A 17627-nucleotide genomic window follows, 5' to 3' on the forward strand; every position below is an offset into this window, starting at 1 on the left:
TGCCGGAGTCATCATTCTCATTGCGCGAGATTATCCGGATTGTCCGTTTTAGGGGTAGTCTGCTGGCTCCCTCCCCAATGCGCCCGCCATCACGCATTGGGGTGGTGGTGCCTTTAGGGGTGTCTGAGCATGGATGGGGAAATATATGACCGCATCATCGAACCGTGAATTGTGCACCCGTACTTCCGTAGTATTTGGATTTAATTAAAGTATTTAATATTCGTATCCGACCTTATAATTAATTGAATTTTACGATAAAGTTTGATCTGATTTATGTCTGTTTGTTTTCATTTCGTGTCGTAGTTTTAAATATTTAATTTAACAATCCTTGTTGTCGTAAAAGAAAATTTATATATATGTCATTTTCAAAATACTTTTGTTATATATGACGAAAGTATTTGATAATAATTCGAAACGATATTTTGTAAACTTACGTTATTATTGCTGTTGTTTCACTAACGGTATACATATACATATATTTTGCATACTTACTACTTGCTCGTGTATTAATTACCATTTTCAATTATTATTTCAACGAATCGTATAATTAAATAAAGTCGACTCGCGTTATTATAAATTGAATCGCTATTAAATTAAATTTAGTTAAAAATGAAACGAAAGAGGAAAAAATTAATCTCTAAAATTTCCCAACTCCGATAACTCGATCATAAACACCGACGTTCGACGAGCTTGATCGATAGATTTGAAACTTTCATTTCTCGGGATCGCCGTCGAAACGTTTTCGAAAAAACGGAGAAATAATCATTGTGGAAGAAAAATACCGGTCCATTAATTACCGAATGGCAAAAGCGGAGGGAGAGAAAGGAAGGAAAGCTGTGACGACACAATTACGCAGGGACCGCCCGTGTTTCCGCCTAGTTCGTGGACACTGCTTCCGTAATTACCTGACGCACGCCTCGCATGATCAGTTTCAATTTGCGAAAAAAGCTTAGTCGGCAGAAGGGGAAAAAAGTCGAGCTGCCAGGAGAAATTTATCGAGCAGTTTCGTAGTCGTGGATATACGCAGGGATATCCTGGTTTCCAGTTTCCAGTTTTATTTTTTTATTTCTTTTTCTCTCTTTCTCTCTCTCTTTATCTCTTCTCAGTTTCTCCTTTTTCCCTTCCCCCCTTGTTTTAAAACAGATATCGCTAAAGGATAATTCGTTTCTCTCGTTCCTCTTCTTCATTGACAGGGCACAGCTTTATTCGGAATCCTTTCTCTCTCGTTTGTATCGTTTCTACAACGTAGTGCGTTATTTATTTTATGCGAAACAAGGATGGATATTTGTGTGAAACGTATCCTTGTTACTTTGGAGTGTAATTTAAAAATTAGATTTGATAGGTTATTATTAAGAAGGGATAATAACCTTGGGCCTATCGAGACCCCTAAAATCCGAGGATCCTAAAACCTCTTCTAATCTTCCGTATAATAGTCTATCGTACTTATATAAGACCAATCTAATGCATAATGAATATAGAAGGGGGATATTCGTCGAAATACGATTTGGAATAAAGTCTGGATTATGTTGAGATAGAAGCTCTCCATTCTTTTTTCTTTTTTCTAGAGATTATCTAATTGTGATTATTAATTGGTAATTTATATGCCCAATGTTTACTCTAATTTTTATTTAGATAATGGAAAAAGATTTTGAAATTATCACAGAATAGCTACAAATGTTATTTTATAATTATAATATACTTTTCATAATATCCAATTCCTCCCTTGTTTATCTCATTTTTAAATAAAACACTTTAAAAATATTAAGTTAACTAGATAAACTAGAATAATAAAATCAATTAAACAATTATTAAAAAAATGATTAACTGTTGTGTTCGATCGTATTATTTATATGTGAATAACATGCAATATCCTTTCCTTGAGAAGAATATTCGAAAAGAACAACAAAAGGTTCATCAAGAATATATTAGGGGTTCACCGTTTCACGGAGCACAATTTCTGGAACAAAAAAAGGCTGATTAAAAAAATCTGAAAGAGAATCTAGGTTAATCTTCCTGTTTATAGGATCGTAAACGAGAGTGGACGATTGGAGAGAAGGAAAAACCGAATACATAATTTTGGTTTTTCTAATTACGCATCATCCACGAACGTATTATATACGTGTCCTATAATCATTGCCGGTTATAACAAAAGATTCCCTTTATCCAAGAGAATCGAGCCATAAATCTCGGATCCCTTTCCGCAGTGTGTGGGCATTCGATGCATCAATCATTATCGAGGGCGGTACGACTGGAATATTTTGTTGAAAAAGTTGCTTGACATTTTCCATGCATAGCCAAGTCCTCTCTAAACTGACGTGAACGCGTAGTGGGTGTATCAACGACAATGCAAAAACTGGGATAGACCTGCGTGTCTCGATGTTGTGGGAGAGTAATTTACGATCAGTTGGATGACACGATTAATATCAATATATGTTCCATTATGAGATCTAATTTTGAGATCTCGAAGCTGTGAATACTTTCTTCGATTTTTCTTTTATTTTTAAAAATTTTAATATCTTAATATTCTATATTTTTTTTATCATTGATCACATGGATTGGTTTAGAATCAAGTTACGTATTTGTTCGTCTTTTCTTGAGAATTACAGCGAATAAAAAAAGGAATTATTAAAAAGTTTGAATAATAATTTGAATGTATCGTGGTGAAAATCTATCTCTATCCTCTTTTGAACTTGGAATAAAAGTTTTCAACTATCGTTATAGAAAGATAGGGTAAATACACGGGCAAGTATCGCGATTTTCGAGAAAAGAAAGTTGGAAATTTATGACTAGTAATTCCTAGAAACTGGCGCGCCAGTGATAAGCTTCGGAAGAAAAGCGATATACGTGATTACAGAGAGTACCTCTTCTCTCCTCTCTCTTTCTCTCTCACTCTCTCTTACAAAATGATTTTTAAAGGAACGATGTCCTTAAATCTGCCAGTGATATCTGGTAAAACTCTTCGCGATGCCACGAGCCATCGAGAAAGAACTGTGAAATGGTGTTATAAAAAGGTAATTTATGACCTGAAGAAGTATCGTAAATGTGGCCTCTATTGCGGGACGATTTTCGCATCATTGATGAAGAACCGTCGGTGCCACTGTTATACGGCGGTGTATTTTTCGATAAAAATCACCGATAGTGTGAACTCCTCGAAATCGATATCGTAAGGTACTCGTAATCGAGCCACATACTTTTCGAGTTTCCCGGTAGATACGAGAACGCGCGAAAATTGTCCCCGTAATGTATGCTTTTAGAGTGGTAATGAGAATAAATTTCCTCTTTTTTTTCCACTCTAACTCTATTTCTGTTGCATTCTGAAATATGAAATTTGCGCGTAACAATTTTTTTTCTTTTATTTCTCGCGCCAAATTAAGGAATTTTTAATCAAGATATCAAGGATAAAGGATTGTTTCGATTTTTGTACAATAATCATTTTAATAATACGAACGTAATACGGAGATGGAGTTATATAAGAGAGATGAAAACAGAATAGGGCCAGTTATAATCGGACGAAAACTTTTTCAATATGTGCATAAAGTATAGATCATTGTATATAGAAGAGGACACTAACATACGATAAGTTTAATCACGTTAAATCTGTGTATCCTAGAGCTTACGTTCTTGAACTTGAGACAACACTTTGACTGTACATAACACGTTAGGTCTCTTGTAACGCTTACCTTATACATGTGCATATACGCACACACATACGCAAGATTGTTTCGAAGTTAGCAATGCCTCGGGCAGGTCTAAATCTTAATCTGATATGCAACAATCCGTAGGCAGAGGAGAACGCTAATACCACGGCCATTATCAGAGAATTGTCGTCATTAAACTATTACTAATCGAACGATCCCTGTACCAATATTACGGTTTACTTAATGTCCTATTGTATACGTTAATACACCTATCCCTTGCGCCTGTTAAATCGATATATTACGTGTTTGCGATACATTTTCCAATATCAATAAGACGTTGACCATTGTCGAAACATTTTCTAATATCGATTTCGAATTCGCGTGAACTGTTATAAGTTCTCGCTTATGATTGAAATTGTAGGATATTGAATAATTTTGCATAAATTTTCGTTCATTCGTTCTATAGAAATTTATGCCATGAATTTTCACAATAAAAAATTTTATCTCGATCTACTACTTAAAGAAAGAAAAATGCCTAATCGGTTTCCTTTTATTAAACTATACTTTTTAAATTCCCCTTTCAATAATCTTCCGTTCATAATTGCGTTTTCTCAATCTCTTTTCTCAGAATTTTTCTCTCAAAAAATAATAAAAATATCAATCAAACTTGATCAACGATTACATAACTAAATTTGATCATTGTCGTATAAATTTATAATTCAATCGCACGTTTCGCTAAAGGGATTGAAATTACTTTCTTTTGCGACACACGGAAATGAATTAAGTGCAGCAAAATTGTAGGCAGGCAACGAACAAGGGAGCGCAAGGACGAGGAGAGAGGGGCGCATCGAGTGGCAAAGACAGACTTTACGCAATGCATAAAACAGAGCACGGTTTTGCGACATATAAAGGCAAAAGTCTCGCGTCATAGTGTCGGCCAACGATGATTTATGATCGCCACCAAAGAAGAAGGGTTATACAGATTTTTGTGCGACGAGGTGTTCATCTCCTCGAGAAGGTCGTCCTCGAGGGATATGGGGATATCGATTGCGAGGAAATTTCCACAGGCGTGTTCCATTGTTAATATTTTCCATGGCGCGCGCCTATGTTATTTCCTCCCCCCTTTCTCGCTCGATAATTATCTCGATGCATTTATTCATTGTGTTATTATCTTATCGGTTCAATTGGCACGTCGAACAATTCTATTATTGCTCGCATCACTCGTGCTCACGCGTTCCTAATAATAAAATAGCGCGCTTTAATTGTAATCAAATTGTATTGCACAGTTTATCGTACGCGATAGTGGATGCTTGACAGTTGGACGCATGATTTGGGATTAAATAGATCGGATAATTTGCGACATTCGTTCATGATCTCGTCGAATGTATAAATTGTTCCTCTTTTTGGAAAAATTAAAGGGTAAAGTTTCATGAAAGTTTCTTTTTAATCTAATTTAATTTGTAAGTCTTACTCTTTTTATTTTCGATGAAAATAAAAATTATTGTGAAAAAATAATATTATGCGGAAGAATAGTGAACAGTAAAATGAATAGTAATTAAAGATAGTTCGATTTAATAATTTTATTTTTTAATAAATAATAACAAAAATTGTATAAAACTATGTATTTAGTTTTAAAACAGTCTTTTAGTAAAAAGTGCTTAGATTTGTTCATGAAAACGTTCATGTTTGATTTCAAATCTGATGTTAAAATTAAGGATACCATATGCTATCAGAAGTTTCAGTATAAGAATCAAATAATAAGTTTTCTCGAATCGCAGTTTAATGATAGTTAAATGTTTCTTTGCAATTTTCTTCAAGGTAAAGTTTCCTCATCGCCTAAATTTATTTATTGTTCGATAATAATAAGAAATGTTTTCATAATCATGCTTTTTCTTCGTTCTTCGTTTGTTCCTTCGGAGGTATAATAGTAAGCTTACAAGATTTAAGCACGAGCAATTTCAAATTAATTTTGATCTGGTAAATAAAGTAATAACTTGTAAGTATATTTGTAATACATTAGAAATTGACTTAAGATCTGAACAAAATTAAAATTTTGGTTAAATTTTCTTCTTACCATTTCTCTGTCAAATTTTTTTAATATTTTTCATATTAGATATTTTTATCTTTTTCGATTAGAGATAGTTTTGAAATATATATTGAAATAAATATCCATTTTCAATTAATTCATTTGCCGAAATAATCTCATAAATTTTTTAATTTTTAAAATCCTAACAATTGCTCGTGTACTTCAAATTTAAGATAATTTAAAGAATAAAGAATTTTTCAAGCTTCATAAAAATGAGAGCACAGAACTTGCTACTTAACCTTTCGGACGTAAAACGAAGTTGTAATTAAAACTTCATTGAAACTTCATTTTTCAAATGCATCTGGAAATAATTTCTTACGCTATATCAACCACTTGTTTTCATCGTAATTCCTCTACCAAGGAACAAGTTTCGAACGATGTAAGAAAATTTAACAAGTTTTCCTCGATTATCGAAGGAAGAAATTTTGCTGGACCAGGCGAGACAAAGCAATGTCGTGTACAATTCTCTCTAAAAATTCTCGTGATCCTGAGGAAAAAGGAACCACTAAACGACTTTTGGCACGTGATGCAATGAGACAATAAGAGACTTAGAGAGAGAAGGAAATAAATAATTGTAGACTTGGAGTGTAATCCTCGGTTGAAATTTCGTTTTTGTTTTTCGATTCGTGTTTCAGAATTTGTTGTGAAAACAGTGTTATTTCGTTTTTTGATCGACATTTGTAATAGATTGATGATAAATAATTTAATTGAATCTCTGACACGTTGAATATTATTATATAAGAAATCAAAAGAATTATAATTTGCAAAATAATTAAAATCAAGATATTTTTGATTAAATCAGATATGTTATAAATGTTGCAAATTTAAACATTTGTGATTTAATACAAGCATAAAACTTTGACAGGTGATTTATTGATTTATTCTCGATATCATTTGAGAGAAATCGTTTGTAAGATGAAGAGATTTTTAATTCAATATATAGATTTACAGTTTCAGTTTAAAAGGATGAATTAACTTAGACATATGGGAGAGAAGACAAATGGAGAAGACAAATGAAAATATTACTTTCAAGTGATGGATATGTAAATACGTACGTATATCAAGTTTTTAAAATACATTGTGAAGTGATAGAAGTGACTTTATTGAATTAAGATTGTTAAATATCAGACATAGAGAACAGGTCGTAAATAGATTGTAGACAGAGCTAATGGAACTAAAATAGAGTAGAACTAGATAAATATTAAAACGAATTTAAAATTAAGCAATTTTATTCTCTTAGAGATGAATAAAATTTACTGTTCTTTTTATTTGCAGAATAAAATTGAAAATTGATTAAATTTTTCTGTTATATTTTCAGATAGTTATCGAAATTCTCTTTATTCTTTTAAGATGTTCAGAAAATATTAACGATCCTTCCAAAAATTACAAAATAAACATCAAATTGTATTAAAAAGTAAAATTTATGAAGTTTTTTAACCCTATTTTAATCTCTCTCTTTCTCATACACACATATTAAAAAAAGAAAGATGATAAACATATATTAATATTTCATTTCAATAATAAATAACCCTCCACAAGATTATTAATACAATAATCCAACTCCAATTTCTAATTTGCTTAAAAACTGAAATGTTTCAACGTATCTCTTGAAAAAAATGAAAAAATGCCAAATACTCTAAGCAACCCTAATAATCTCGAAAACGCAACAAAACAACAGAATCATCCAATAAAATTTCAAATCCTTAACAATCCTTAACACGATATTAACACAAATATTTCGTATTCAGATCGAGATGAAAAATAATTTCGCGATTTTGCGTGAAATCCCCGTGTCCTCGACAGAGGGATGGCGCGACGATTATTACAGAGGAAAAATCGTAAGCATCCCGAGCCTCTTCACGATTCAATTCGCCGCGGTAAATCACGCGTGAACGAGAATCGATTTAATGTTCCCGTGGCGCGTGCACGTGATGCGGACAATGCGCTGCGCCCAAGTACACGATGATGAATGAGCTTTTACCCCGCGTGCCCGCGTGCTGAAAGTTGGTTATCGTCTAAAGATCCGACCATTTGTAAGCCCGAGCTCGGTCGTACACCCACGATTCATCGATTTTTCAGATTCACGCCCGCTCAAAGTTGCATTTTAATACGTGCCGACTTTATCCGCAACGCTTGGCAATTGAATGAATGCCTCCGGATCTTTTGGCAGTTTCTCCAGATCCTCGAGCTTCGTTTCTTCTTATTTTTATTGTATTTTTCAGAATTGTCGACGCGTTTTGATGAGATCTATGACAAGATTTCAATTTGTAATTTTTAATTTATTTATTGAAAAAACAATGAGGAATTGTAAGAATTATATTTCAAAAGAAAATTTTCTATTTTTTTCGAGTAATTGAGGAAAGTTGCCTTATAAATGTATATTTTTACAGATTTTAAGGTATTTATAGTCATTTTAATTGTAGGGAAATAATTCAAGTAATGTTAAAATTGAAAGATGCAGTTTATCAATTCTTTTTGCTGCAATTTTCGTATTATGTTATTAACATTCAGAGAAGAGATATAATAATTTGTTTGTTTATCGAAGTAGGTGCATGGTAATAAAAGATTGGTGGGATGTACAACCATAATTCCTTTTTTCACGTAAAATTTCCATCCACTATGACGAAGCATCGTCATCTCCCCTAATACTGCTTCCACCATTACGCCGCCTTTATCATCGGATAATCAATAGACACGTCCGTAACTTTGCAGTATAAAAAAAAAAATATGCCAGCAATATTATAGATTATTAGAAAATCAATTCCGATATGTTCGAATTATCCACATAAAAAATAATTTGACTGCGAGATTTTTTCATTGAAAATTGGATACAAAAATCTTAAGATCATTAATAAAATTTAATAAAAATCTAAATTTATGCTTTATACCATGCTGTGATATTTTTATGTCAATTAAATTTAATTTTATATCGTAAATAAGAGATAAGAATCTCTGCTGGTATGTATTTATTAGTAAAGTATACAATTTTTCGTGTCTATTATTCAATCTTCAATTATAATCAGAAATAAACTTATATAGCATTCATTAAATCTTTCAAGAATTCGATATTATCTCTGAAGCAGTATCGTATTCAGTTTCTTGCAACTTTTCTTCTTCGTAATCCAATAAGTCTTCTAGCCGATTGTTATCTACAGTTTTCCCTTATCTTCCAATAATTGCCACCTAATCGGTTTAATTAGCAAGAAAAAAGGCGACATGAAGTGCAATATATCTCTCTGGACTTTATACGATGGAAAATGTTTTATAGGATTTTCGTTCCTTGATTGATATTAATCGAAATTCGATATTTCGAAATAAATTTAATATATACGGGAAACGTATCTACTATACTCCCGCATTATTTGACGCAGATACTTTCCACAAATCCAACGACAAACAACATAACACGTTCAATAATTCATAAATAATTTCGCGTCTGAGAGAACCACGCATAATGTTTCCACCATTGGAATTTCAGATCAGGCACGAGAAAGTGCACGTCCAACACGATTCATGATTCCAAGCTGATCTTGAAAATATCAATCTCAAATATTTTAATATTTTATCACGTGAACTAATCTCGAACATTCCGAGTTTGGATTTCTTTTCAACAAACATTGAATTGATTCTATTAAGAATCGAAAAGTTTAAATTTATGTAAAAAAAAGTAATATTTATTAAAGAACGATATATATGCGATAATTTATGGATATTGTTTTAGAAAGGAACAATACGTATCAAAAAATCAAAAATCCGCGAAATTTTTCATTATAATTGCAACATTGAAAATTAAAGCTTGTAAATATAAGTTAATTATTTATTATTTAATTTTTTCAAATTTTATGAAAAAGAAGTAGTAGTGAAATTTTCAATAAAAAAAAATTCCTTCTTTTCGTGAAATTGAAATTAAATTTTTTCGAAAAAATTTTTAACGATTTAAATAAATTATATAAGAATGTAACTTAATATTATAGAATAGAAATAATTAAATAATATGAAATTGTATTAACAATTTATACTTTTAATTGTGATATAGAATATGATATTTTTTAAAAATTGAATATCACAGTGAAATATATTGAAAAATTTTCAACAAAGGTTAGAAATTTCCAACAAAATAACTGAATATTGCATGTTATACAATATTTCGTTTTTATTTTATATAATTTTTTTTCAATTCTCGTATCAAAAAAAAATGGAGAAATTACTATGGTGATACATGTTGCAAATTTTCTGCATGACATATTTCTTTTATACACCAACGATATATTAAAGTATAAATTACGAACATAAATTTAATCAATATTTTATAAATATTCATCATCTGACCGAACAGTACTTAGATTCCTTGTATTTTTAAATTATTATACTTATATCGCATGTAGTTGGATCATAAAATAAAAAAAACAATCTACAGTCTACAATCTATATACAAATTTAAAAATGTGTTTAATAGTGCTACTTTCATCTTTTTTAAACTTTACAAGATTCGATATATAATAATCGACATATATCACAAATATATCCATATAAACACATTTTTATATTAATAATAAATCGTTGAACCAATATTTCAACTAGAAAGAAATATAACGATAAAAAACTCGATTATTCTCTCAACACTACACCACCACTCGTAAAACGTTAACGCGGCGAACAAACGTATCGCGACGAACGCGTTGTTTCGAGGGTGTGTATCGACGGGATTCCATATTTAATCGCGTGCAACTCGAATCGGTTATTCCTGGCCCACACGTTACACGTTACACGTGAGACCACTTGAGCAGCCTCTGTTCCACTGATTGCACAATTACGGTCGGCGATTATTTGCTTTGCCGCAGCGTGTCACCGCCGTGTCACGGACATTGCATTTTCCACTGGACAGACGTGGCGACCACAGCGGACTTTTAATTATTCAATTAGCATCGGTGCAGCTCCTCGCTGACGTCTTGCTTAATTTGTAAATGCGATCGTGGCGCAATTGTTCATCGTCAATGAACCGCGGTCCCGCTTGTTAAACGTCATTTTTTTTACTCGTTAATCGTTAAACGAAATCCAATTGTGAATCGATGGAATAACGTCGGATAGATAATACGCGAGGTATTATTGGGGCGAGATGGCGGTAGATGAAATTTCTGGTTTTGGAACTTAAGCCGGGTGTGTCTCCCTTCCGAACTATATGGTTCATAAACTATAGCCCGCGAGACGGTTGGTGGGTCCGCGAGCAGCCGCATTAGGAGACAGGGGGTGGAGGAGAAAGATGTTGGGGTGAATGATGCGTCTTAATGCAGCGCCTCTGTGTACCGAGTTGTTAAGACGTCGAAATTGATTGTGTGTTTTATGGATGGAGGAGGGGGTTATTGGTGAATGAGGATAATTTGAGATTAGTAGTACAGTTAGAAAATAGTTAAAGAAGGAAGTTTGATTTTGAAAATTGGTAAATGAATTGGTAAAATCTGATGAATGTTGAAACTTTTGAAATTAAGAATTCTGGAAAAGTAGTTTTTTAAAGTAATGTAAAAATATTTAATTTTGGTTTCGTTATAAAAATATATTTATAACATATATAATTTAATATTTTTTAAAGTCAATATATTATTTATTGCGACGTTTTTAAATTTATATCGTACTGATTAAATATTCATTCGAAAAACTTTGAATGTGCAAAGATTCGTCGTATAGTCGAGATTATTCCTGCTTCTGCGTATATGTGGTCGCACAATATGGAAGATTAAAAAACTTTTAATTGAGAAGTATTGTGGAAAATATGGTACAAGTGCATTTATTTAAACACGAAATGAAGTAGAGAAAATCGGATAAGATACGAATTCATTTAAGGAATGATAAATCTCCGAGTCTTTAAGATTGTGTATTAACGCATCTTTTAAAATTAAGAATATATATATTTTTTTCCCCCATTCAAATTCAGCTTGAATCGTAATTTTCTAAAGATAAAAATTTTCCCTCCGAGTTCCTCAATTTACAAGATGAGTGTCGGATGAAGTATTCACTGGCAAAAATAATTCTAAATGATAGTATGCTGTAAATTGTATTTCACGAAATAATAATATTATTTGGAAGTTTAAGAAGAGAATTATTGCATCGTAATTATAATAAATACTATTTATTATTTTAATTCAACGATAAACTGCAAATTCAATCCTGAGAAGGTTTTAAAAAATATCGCATAATTTTTTCACATTTTTATAGAATCACTAATATACAATTTCAACTCTTTAAAATTTCTTATCAGAATTGAATGCGAAATAAATACATGATAAACACTATTATCAGAAAATTAATATTGATAATTTCTTAAAAAGATATTTCAAGATGATCACTTAACACTTTCAATCAAAACCGTAACAATAATCATATATATCTTAAACAATTAAAAAAGAAAAAAGTCAAACAAATAGAAAATAAAAAATTCTCGAACAAAGATAGCGTCAAAGATCACGTTGTTTAACACATGCATTGGAAACGAAGCATCTATTCAACCGCAAAACCGGAACGTTCTCACACTTTTACGTTCCGTTTTGCAACACTTCTCATGCACTTCGTTAAATTCGCTCTGTATGAATACCGAATTATCGAATAACACCCCCTCTGGAATCCTTCTTAAACCGTTGGCCGAACCATTGGAAACTCTGAGCCATGCATGCGAATGCATCCGGAACAAGCTGCGGGAAGCTCTTAAACGAGATGCTCCAGGTGAATTCAAAGTAAGAACAACGTGCTTCTTTCGTGCACGTTCCACGAATTTACCGAGTGAGATGTTGAGCGCACATTCAAACAGACATACACACGCACATACACGCACACGTACCTTGAGTGACCGCGATCCCTTCGATAACCAGGAGAAAAGCAGCGAGTATCAGGAGGGCGAGCCAACGACACAGCATTTTTAACACTTCGGTTCACTTCGTTCCCACCGTCGTTTAATTTCGTCCTTTTTTTCTTTTTTATTATCCTCGATGCAGACCTTAGAAGGAAGCCAAAGATGAGCTTGGAGCTAAAATAGGTTCCAAACTCTACCTCCTCTTATCCACCCCCTTTTCTCGACCACTTTCCCTTCGCACGACGACATCCATATACGTACATATATATATATATATATCTACACACTCTATCAGACCGTGTTATGCAACTCGAACTTCACTGTACCATCTATACTTACGCAGTCACTGTTACCCGGAGGACACAACTATAACCACGAACGAAAGCTTCGCCATCGGAATCGCGTATTCCACTCGCGACTCGCCGCCTCCTCCCTCGCCTCCCTCGAAATTATCGTTCGATATATATATATATCGCGTGTTTTGTGAATCGTGAGGATGATTCGCGGAGGGGAGGATCAAGCCGAGGATCGAAGGAAACGACGAAACTGTATCCGTATAAACCGCGCTATATCTCTCGTGTTTGCCGAATTGGTTGCACACTTGCCGAATTTCCACGTACGATCCTTCCTCAGAGGCAATGCAACTGTTCACTCGAGCAATCGCAACCGCGCTCAAACCCACGTTTGATCACACGTGGATCCTTACCACCATTGCCCGCGACACGCATCCTCGACACGCGATCGCCACTCGTCTGTCGCATCTTTTCCTCGCTTCCCCCCCTCCCCTTCCCTCGTATCCTCGATGATGTTCGCGGGCAGATGTGTCTCGAGGGACGCGCTCCTTCCTCCCCCCTTTCTCAACTCTGAGCCGGGACAAAAATCGCACGGGGGGGGAGTAGAGGGATCACCGGTAACGGAGACGATGATCACTTGTTCGATGAGGCGGATGATAGTGGTAGATCCTTGGCGGAGGGACACGCGCGGGGATACACGCTTGTTCGTCGACCTGCTCGACGGCGTGCACGCGACGACGTCGAACGCACATGGACCAGCCGCGTTTTCACCACGGACGCGGTGCCGCTTGGCGTCGCGGCGCGAAATGATGGTGCGGCCTGGCGTCTCCTCGTCCACGCATGCGCCCTACCCTCTACGCGTTACGAGGCGCGGACGGGTTACGCGCAGACCACTTCTACTTGACGCGCTCGAGAACCGACTGGCTCTCGGCTGGTACGGGTCGGGAATGGTCTCTCTCTCTCTCTCTCTCTCTCTCTCTCTCTCTCTCTCTCTCTCGTTGTCGTCGACGGGTCAGCTGCCACGCAACCCTCTCCGACGCGATACGATCTTTGAGGGCGTCGTGACAGGGGATACCCCCCGCGCTCGCTTCGCAGAAATCCGGGGAATTCTCGGGCTGAAACGAGGCAGCGGTGTTAAACGTTAAAGGGAAGGGGAGGTGGGTAACCATTTGCACACACCGAGACGGAAACCTTGAGATTTTCGTGGTTGATTTTCTTTCTCGAGAAGGGAGGAATTTGAAAGATGGAGTGGACCGGATGATAGAATGTGCGTTAAATCGTCCAGATCCAAACGTGTACTTGATTTGATGTATTATTATAGGTTTTGTAATTTATATGGGATGAAGAAATGGGGGAACTTTTGGATTGGGATAATTGATTGAAGCCTTATTTAAAGTTTCATAGAGATGAATGGAAATTGAGGTTTTTCCCAAATTCAAAGAATCGTGTCGTTCCTTTCGCTAGATGTTTTTCTTGTTTAAATCTAAGAGTTTGCAAGTACAATCAAATAATGTACAAGAATAGATGATATTTAAATTTCTTTTATTCCTTTTTCTAGAAAACAACTTGCAACAAAGTGAGAAAGTCCATCGTAAAAAATTGGCAAGCAGATCGAAAAGGTGCATCAATTATCGTGCCTAGATTGTACTCGTTCGATGAAAATCCTTTGACGAGAAACATTAACGCTATCAACGCTGGGATTAATGGAGGCAGCAAGCAATGTAATTTACGATTGCCAGGGGTGTTAAGGAAAATACGGAAGCCATCCATTTCGGGGGAAGAAATTATGAAATCCGCAAAAATTTCGCACGGATCCAACATAAATTATTTCTGAACGTCTAGACATGGGCGTACAGACTGTATAAAGGTTTCGTTATCGTGGCCTCCACGTTGAATCCCGCCGGTTATCCGTGGGCACGTTGCATTTAAGAACGGCACGAGACGCGCACTAATCTTCGCGTTTCTTCCCTTCTTCGAGCGTAGGATTTCGCGGAGAAAGAAAAGTACCTCGCGTATTATCGTCCAGTATGCAACCCAGGTATCTCCCTTGACTTATGAGGGAAGTCCTCTCTGCGAGAAACCACCTTTGCAGGATCCAGGAGGGGATCATTAAAATATTCGAGTTGCTGGGAATCGTTTCGACAAGGATTTCTGTGCGAATTTATATGTTTGTTATTTATAATGTAAAGAGTGAAATTTGAATAAATTATTGTTTGATATCGAATTCAATCATTTAAATATTATTTCTGATTTTTTGGATGGTATTGATTGAGATTAAAATATCGAGTATTGATTAAGTAATTTCAGTTTAATTTCTTTTAATTTTAATTATCTATAAATAACATCAGATTGTTTAAATCTTATGTTGTTCTTTACATTTTCTTACACTTTTCATTTCCCTTTGCATACTTGCTATTTTAATCAATAGTGATAATAGCTTTTTTTAGCTTTATTAATAAATTTCAGGTAATATTGGTATTAATGGTACAATTAGTTCGATTCCGCACGAGGAATGGGAAATTCACGATTTTAATTAGCAAGTTCGAAGGCTCTCAGTTGTTTCTTGCTTCTCGATAACGATTACCACGTATCACAAGCCTGCGAGAATACCTAAAGTTGGAACGTAGTAGAAGTTAGGACCGTAGTAGGACTGGTTTCGAAAATTAAGGGCATGTGCAACGCCCCTACATTGCATGCTTACATGTCCTTTGTGGCAAGCTTGCGTAGGATGTGTACGAGATTAAGGAACCGAGACATTGCACTCCCATTTCTGCTTTAACGAGAATAATTATCGTAATTATATGTATTAGCATTCGAGGGAAAAAGTAATGGAAGAAATTCAATTCTTCAATCTGAATGATTTAAATTGATTATTTTTTTTCCTGTAGCATTTATAATTTGTAAAAATTACAGGTAATTTTCTATTTTTACTTATTGTATTATTGTAAGATAATTGAAAAATTTAATTCTACAATTATTCAGTGATAAAACTTTTGTAAGAAAAAATTCTTTCTTACGAAACAATTATTAAAAACTTATATTCGTTACATTAATTGCTATATTTTCTAAATTAAATCTAATGTAATATTCGTTGAAATTACAGGTCCTTCTTCGTATTCCAAACTCGAAGTAATAAATAAAAGTTACGTTAACCTGTTGATATTTCTTCTACACCAACGTCATGGAAAAATAGTTAAGACCACGTAGAGGAAGCCAAGGATGGATAAAATTATTCTGATATAAACTTCTCGCAAATTCACACCAAGAGATTATCTTTTCTTTACTTTTTTTTTCCCACAGTTTCTCTCACAACCCATACCATAATTTGGAAACCTCGAATAAAATCATTCACGAATTCTTTCGACAATGAACGTTATATAGTTTGACAAAATTCCAAATAATACGTGAACCAATTCGGTCAGCAACGTTCTCAAAGTGTAAATTGGCCGCATCTGAGACCAGCCGTTTCAATAACGCCCACGCGGTACACTTTGGAGAGCATTAACACCATTCGGGTATAGAAAGCGAACGAGGTTTTGGTGCATAGTTGGCACCGGATTTTATGATAATAAATTTTCGGATGAACCTGCCAATTAGCTTCCTTCTCATCGATTTTAAATACGTTGAAATATGTAAGGAATATTATCTCTAACAATTTTCCTTTATATATAACGGATACAATTAAAAAGTTTAACTGAAACAGATATGTTGAATTCTATAATTAATATTAGATAAAAATACTGAAAAGAATTTTTTGGAAACGTGACATCTAACGTATAAAAGTTAAATTATAAGAAAAACTTCACATATTATTTTCTCGTGAATTATATTCTCCTGATAATAACGAAATTTCTCACATCTGGAAATTTTTAACTTTGTATTAGGAGAATATGATCTGACAGGAGATAGCACCCGAAATTTTTTCAAGACATAAATTTCTACCAAATTTTTGATATTGTATTAGAAGAATATAATTTGATAAGAGATTGCATGAAAAATTTTTTTCAAGAAATTTAGCAGTACATACAAATGACGACAAATTCTCGGAATCTCTAGAATTTTTGAAACTGGCATCAAAATTTTTAAAATTTTCGAAATAGAATTTCTTTGAAATAAATTAAAAGAATTTTTGGAAAATTTTCTAATTCTTTATTATAAGAATATAATCAAAGAGAAAATGATATGTAAAATTTTTAAAATTTAATAAGTACAATAATGTTCAATAAAATTTCGATGCATCATTAGGAAAACATAATTATAAAAAAAGTTTTCTAAACGTTTTCACTATCTATTTACAATTTCACAAATGATACATCCGCATATATCTTTTGCTACAATAGGTAAGTGCATAGCAAATAAGAATATCAAATATTTATAGTGTTAATAGTTAGAAATAAGTAAAATGTTAAAAACTGTACATTCCTGAAAAAATTTTCGACAAAAAAGTAAATACAAAGGTAAGTACAAAGGTAAGTATAAAGGTAAGTATCAAGATAAGTATATTTCTATAATTATTTCATCTATTAATTTGCTACAATTCACTAATATTTTTCCAAAAAATAAAGAAAAATTTTCGAAAATTCATAGTACAGAGATTAAAATCTTGATTTGTTAATTTACACTTTCAAACAAAAGAAACTTAAATATCATGTAAACTAATGATTTTTTATTATAAATGGCCTTATACATACTTATAAAGAATGCTAGGACGCATAAATTGGTCTATTAAAAAATATATATACCGTGTAAAAAAACAAAGTTGTGCTTGT

General features: G+C 33.8%; 1 protein-coding gene across 7 annotated transcripts in view; it reads right to left on the bottom strand.

Annotated features, from left to right (window-relative positions):
• Positions 1 to 12983, bottom strand: part of LOC102678616 (zwei Ig domain protein zig-8-like) — a 420477-nt gene extending 407494 nt beyond the window's left edge. For all 7 annotated transcript variants that reach the window (XM_006610694.2, XM_031508149.1, XM_031508148.1 and 4 more), the window contains exon 1: positions 12554 to 12983. In XM_006610694.2, coding sequence (XP_006610757.1) covers positions 12554 to 12629 — 76 coding nt within the window. In that variant the 5' untranslated portion in view covers positions 12630 to 12983. The remainder of the gene's footprint in view (positions 1 to 12553) is intronic.
• Positions 12984 to 17627: the final 4644 nt, after the last annotated feature.

The sequence above is a fragment of the Apis dorsata genome, unplaced genomic scaffold (assembly GCF_000469605.1).
Source record: "Apis dorsata unplaced genomic scaffold, Apis dorsata 1.3 scaffold_75, whole genome shotgun sequence".
NCBI classification, from domain to species: Eukaryota; Metazoa; Arthropoda; class Insecta; order Hymenoptera; family Apidae; genus Apis; species Apis dorsata.